We start from the raw sequence: 5595 nt of genomic DNA, 5'->3' as shown, positions 1-5595 counted from the left end.
ACATTGACTTATTAAAATACTGGATCTCAGCTGGTTTACTCTCTCTTACATTGACTTATTACAATACTGGATCTCAGCCGGTTTACTCTGTTAAATAACTGGGAAAGGGCATCATCTGTATTACCGTGCTCCAAGACTCACCCTGTAAAGGTGGAGCAGAAAGGCAGCAGAGATGGACAACGGCCCACAGGACAGCCCCCCCACAACAGCCAGACCGAGCGTGATGAGGACCTGGCTCCGCAGCGACACAGTGCCACAGTCTCTGGACACAGACGGTCTGCACGGAAAAGGAGGTCTACACTTACATTTTTGACGAGACGGTTAAGAATGGATGTGGAGGTACAGAGTGCCTAAAGACCATCCAGTTACAGTTTCAAATCACATAGCTAGTTGTTTAAATGTCCAACCGTACCTGTGTAGGGGAGCTAATATCAGTGAGATCAGTCGCATGACGAGACGGAGCAGGGCGCTGCCCCAGAATGCAACAGCTGCCCCTAATATGTACAGCAGAGGGGACAGGAGGTGGGGCCACTCTTCCACTGGTACCACACCCTCGTGAAATGTTGCATCGGGGGTGGTCGGGGGGAGGGCGTCCATAGGGGGGAGGTAAAGAACTGACCAGATCTCTTGAAACCAGTTACATCTGAGAGGAAGATTAATAGGAGAAAATAAATCATAATGGGGTTTGAGATCATTCAGGGATTTTCATAAAATCTCCAAACTCCAGAACAACGACTAAAGAATAGTTAAAAGACAAGGAGTTATTAACTACTGTTCCCAAAGTCAAGAACGAAAGATCACGCTTGAACTCAACAGCCTACCTGAGTAACAGGTGCAGAATATAGACGAGCAGGTTGACTTTATGAGGCTGCAGGCCTTTGGCCACCACCTGGCTCATGCCTGCCGCTCGCCTCGAGTCCAGGATGGAGGACAGCTGCCCCCCACATGCCAGGAGGAGGGTTACAGCGGTGTACACTGGCACCAGGGGCCCACAGAACCTCAGTATCTGGCACATAGGAGAGAGCAAATCAGACCTGGTGACATTTTCCCGGTTGGATCACTGTCTGTTCATAAAGAGGATAACATAACATTCATAAGACTGTTTCCATTTAAACAAAACAAAGAGAAAAGATAAAAACAAGAACGCTGTACCTGTCCCAGCACCCTGGGTAATGACGTCCTTATTGACACCTGAGGGTGAAATCACAAGGTAAACACCATGTATTTCACGTCATGTTATTGATGATAAAACCACGTTTGTCGTGATGAATCGTCATCAGGATGTGCAGAATGGATAACCCCAGTTTCCTGCTGGGCATGTCTGCGCTGGGCTCTGGTTCTGTACCTTCCTCCGCAGCACGCCATACCACACCGGGAGGGTTTTGGAAGCAGAGCGTCTTGCTTGCAAGACTCGCAGATTATACTGTCTCTACTTTACTAAACAATCAAGTGTTTATTAAGCTAGTATCTACCTTCCACTCTAAGCACTCCTACACACACTCTCTTTTCTGGTGTTGTCCTTAAATACAAAAAGATCTGAGATGTCTTCTTGTCTGTTGTGTTTCTTCACCTCCAAGAGGAATCTCTCCCCGTGCATGGTTTTGTAGAGGAGACATTTACGATATTTTGGGGGGACGGACTGGATAGCATTGCTGTTTCCCTTTCCTACTTCCCTGCTGTTTCACTTTGTCTTCTGGGGCGCGTCATGCCGCGTATTGTGGAACATCAAGCATTAAATGGCTGTGATTGGTTGTGGGATCCGCGTTGCATCCGGAACCTCGCGTAGACATGCCCGGTGGAAAATAGGGGTACGGCTGAAGGCTAGTACCTTATACTGGCAGTTGGGGGCAGTGTGGAGCTGAAGGAGGACACCTGAGGCGTTGTCTGGACGACTCGTGTGGAGCATCCCTGAGATCTCAGTCACTGATGGCACACTAACAGACACACCACATCAAGTCATGAAGGAAACAGTGAATATGAAAAGTTATATCAAGAACAAGTAGCGTGACAGTCTGACATCGCTCCATGAGTGCATGGAGACGGCCTGGGCTTGTGTGTGTATTTCAGGCCTGTGTGTAATGTGTGTAATCACTGAAACAAAAACAAAAACAACTGAAACATAATATGTCTTAATCTTTAGAGACAGGCACGGCCACAACTGACCTGGCCGTGGTTAAAGAGTCCTCTCGAAACCATGGTACATTTATTCTGTACACGTTGGGCAGTCTATCTGCAGACAGACACACAGCACAAGATCATTATTACTTCTCTTAACATGTGCACATGTGTTTACCTTTGCATCAGACAAACTCACCTTGATGTACTTTGCACTGGCTCGCCACATTAATTCTGAGTGCCTGGTAGACCTGGAGACACAGAGGGGTTCACTGTCAGCAGCGTCTCTTCTGTCTGAGAAAGCTAGTGGACAGATCCCTGATGACGCGGTTTTACAAATCTTTTATTGAATCGTCTTTACTTTTTCACATATTTGCTGGTATGCTTCTCTGAGTTTAAAACAAAAAAACACATTAGCAATGGTGAGTAAAGTTAGCAGCAGAATCACTGGGATTCAGCAGATGACACCAGCAGATCTGGACAATAGACGTGTGGTTAATAAGGTAGAATCCATCATGGCCGATAGTTATCACGCCCCCAATGCAGGATTTAAGATGCTGCTCTCCGGTTCCTGCTTCAGTCAGCCACCAAAACAAATAGATAGAAACTCTCCTTCGTCCCCTCTGCCCTCTCTCTGATTAACTCTAAAGACTAGGTGACGTCTGCACATAAGACACTAGGACTTAAACTTATAATGTTGAGCTATTATTTCCCCATCTGGTCTGATCCTGTATTTTTACTCAATGTTGTCGTCTTTGTCGTCATGTACTGTATGTCAACTTCTTGCTACTGCAGCAAAGTGAATCGTCCCTCGGGGACAAATAAAGGTCTTGGACTTGAACATGTAGTGACACAGTAGGGACAGAGATGCTGAGTCCAGCAGGCCCCTAATGAAACAAAGACAGCTACCTGGTCGAAGTTCTCCAGCTCGATGGTGTGGAGGAGTCCAGACGAGTTGACCGAAACATCGCTGACAGTCAAACCTGGAAAACCAACAGTTACTGAAACAGGAATGTGCTTTTTCTATCCTAATTTCTAGAGAATCGGTATGAACACAACTCACCGAAGGACAGGACATGTGGCGCTGAGACAGACACCGTCTGAGATTCTTGTCTCTGCCACTCGCACTCCACCGTGAACTGTGGACCGGACAAACACTGCTGTGTCATCTGTTTAAATCAACATCTAAGATCTAAAATCAAAGGAGTGTCTGTCTGTTCTTTGGTTGGAGTTATGTGCACACCGTGTAGTGTACGGAGAGGGGACCCCCATTAACTGTTACCCCGCAGAATGGCATGCTGGGTACAGGACACTCAATAACAGACAAAGGCAGAGACAGCTGAGATGTTACATTGCTGCAAAATCAAGCATTTTAAGCATCAGCTATGGAACTTTTGTAAGCTGTATGCTTTTGTTCCTGGCTTTAGCCTGGTCCCAAATAGCTAGCTGTTATCAAATGAGACGTAAACTCTCTCATTGCTACGGGATGCAACTATGTCATACGTTCTGATGGCAAAATGTACAACACCCGGACCATGGCGTATTCAGGGATGCAGAAAGTATCATTTCTCTCTCAGGCTTTTATATTCCACAAACCCAGACTGAACATGTTGCATTCATGGTTTCCAGACGGACTTTGTTATTATTATTATTACTTTTATTACATGTCGTTTAGCGGACGCTTTTATCCAAAGTGACTTTCAATTACTATATATTTATATATATATTAAAAATATAAATTTATAACAGCTAGCTATTTGGGACCCGACTAAAGCCAGGAACAAAACCATTTCTTACAAAAGTTCCATAGCTGATGCTTAAAATTCTTGATTTTGTTCAGGGACACATTGGTGGGTGCAGTGGGACTCGATCCCAGGACTCCCACACCAAAGGCCACCCCACTTGGCCTCATCATCATTATCATCATCATCATCAGGTCATAACAGGTCATAACATTGGTTTATGACCAAATACATGTCCAACTAATGGCATTCCTAGATGTACTTTTCTAATTGAAAGATGTTGGCGGGCTTAACCCTTGTGTTGTCTTCACGTAAAACTGAAAATTAACACTTTTGTTGACGGTTTTAATCTATGTTTTCAACATTTTCTCACGTTTTTGTCCCTTTTTTCAACACTTTTGACGTCTTTTTTCTAGTAACACTAACTTATTAACTGTAGTTTCACAGTTTTTTGAGGATTTTATGTTCAATAAACCTCATTCATAGGAAATTATACCTAATGTTTGAGTTAGAAAAGCAGAAATTAGGAATTATTGAGACTAAAATTAAAGGAATGGATGTTGATGATAATCACAGACTGGAATATGTCAACTTTTACTCAATACTATTTCAAAAACACTTCCATTTGTTTTACAATGCTATAAAATTGAATAAGTCGCCCCAAAATTAATGAAAGTAGAGATTTGTACTCGGCAAAGAGCGTTGGGTGGAATCAATCATGTTATTTTGGGGAATTAAAAAGAACATTGATATGTTCCCTTATGGGAGAAAAGCAAGATTAACCTAGACAGAATGGAGAGAGAGAAGCATCTTATAGTCAGAGAGTAGTGAGTTCTCATTTTCAATGTACCTGTTTGCCGTTGAGGTTGGAGGCCGAAACAACCAGATGAGTAACCAAAGACAAGTCACTGAGACTCAGAACCAGGACCTGGGGAGGACAACAGACAGGGATGAGCAACCAGTACTCACCCTGGACTGGACGGTGTCTCTTCACAGGAGAATTACCTTGTATGGTGGCAGGAGCTCAGTTCCCATGGACAGATCCACTGCACGCACACTGGAAAATCCAAAAAAAGCACAAATAAAGAGTCTCTACTGTTTTTATTAGAACCACAAGAGACATCACAACTTCTCCGTGACAACAAATAGCAGAAAATCTAAGATGTTGATTGAGGATGGGTGCCAGGGAATGAGATATAAACTATTATATACACTTGCCATGAAGACCCATTCTTGTGCATGCAGCCGTACACCCAGCTAGTCATCTCCTGTTGGGCAACAATGACGTGATTCAGGATTAAACTTTGAGAATAGTACAGATCTGGTTTATGCTTTATGTTTTTGCTCTTAAATCCTAAACAGCAAACTGGTAGCCTGCTAGTCAGACTCAACTGTCGTTTCATTTTACTTCACTCATTCATATATATGCATTTCTATGGATTACTAAACAAATGAAGGACGTGGGTGGCGATTCGGAAGTCTAACAATTGCCGGGGAACATGGGGGCATTGCAAAGATTGTAGTTCAAACCCGGGGTTGATGTCTTGACTCTATGGACCCTACTTTGCACCCGGTGCGGTGCAAAGCCCAACGCAAGTGTCTTTGATAGTTTAAGACCAACGCAGTTGTCAATATCCCCCCAGTGCCGCGTTGTTTTAAATAGCAAATACACCTGTGCCCATCTGTGCCCCCATGGGTGTGCTGGTCTTACAGGGAGGTGTGTTCAGGTGCATTCTGG

The 5595-nt window shown here is 44.1% G+C and overlaps 1 protein-coding gene across 1 annotated transcript in view; it reads right to left on the bottom strand.

Moving 5' to 3' along the window:
* Positions 1-5595, bottom strand: part of pgap1 (post-GPI attachment to proteins inositol deacylase 1) — a 17139-nt gene that overhangs the window by 4525 nt on the left and 7019 nt on the right. The window contains exons 7-18 of the mRNA XM_034885987.1: positions 5076-5125; positions 4863-4914; positions 4708-4785; positions 3179-3254; positions 3025-3098; positions 2315-2366; positions 2164-2230; positions 1829-1934; positions 1153-1191; positions 822-1006; positions 413-643; positions 142-277 (exon numbers count right to left, since the gene is read on the bottom strand). Coding sequence (XP_034741878.1) covers positions 142-277; positions 413-643; positions 822-1006; positions 1153-1191; positions 1829-1934; positions 2164-2230; positions 2315-2366; positions 3025-3098; positions 3179-3254; positions 4708-4785; positions 4863-4914; positions 5076-5125 — 1146 coding nt within the window. The remainder of the gene's footprint in view (positions 1-141; positions 278-412; positions 644-821; positions 1007-1152; positions 1192-1828; positions 1935-2163; positions 2231-2314; positions 2367-3024; positions 3099-3178; positions 3255-4707; positions 4786-4862; positions 4915-5075; positions 5126-5595) is intronic.

The sequence above is a fragment of the Etheostoma cragini genome, chromosome 11, assembly GCF_013103735.1.
Source record: "Etheostoma cragini isolate CJK2018 chromosome 11, CSU_Ecrag_1.0, whole genome shotgun sequence".
NCBI classification, from domain to species: domain Eukaryota; kingdom Metazoa; phylum Chordata; class Actinopteri; order Perciformes; family Percidae; genus Etheostoma; species Etheostoma cragini.
The sequence above is the reverse complement of the archived record's forward strand: the minus strand, read 5'-3'. Positions and strand labels throughout refer to the sequence as shown.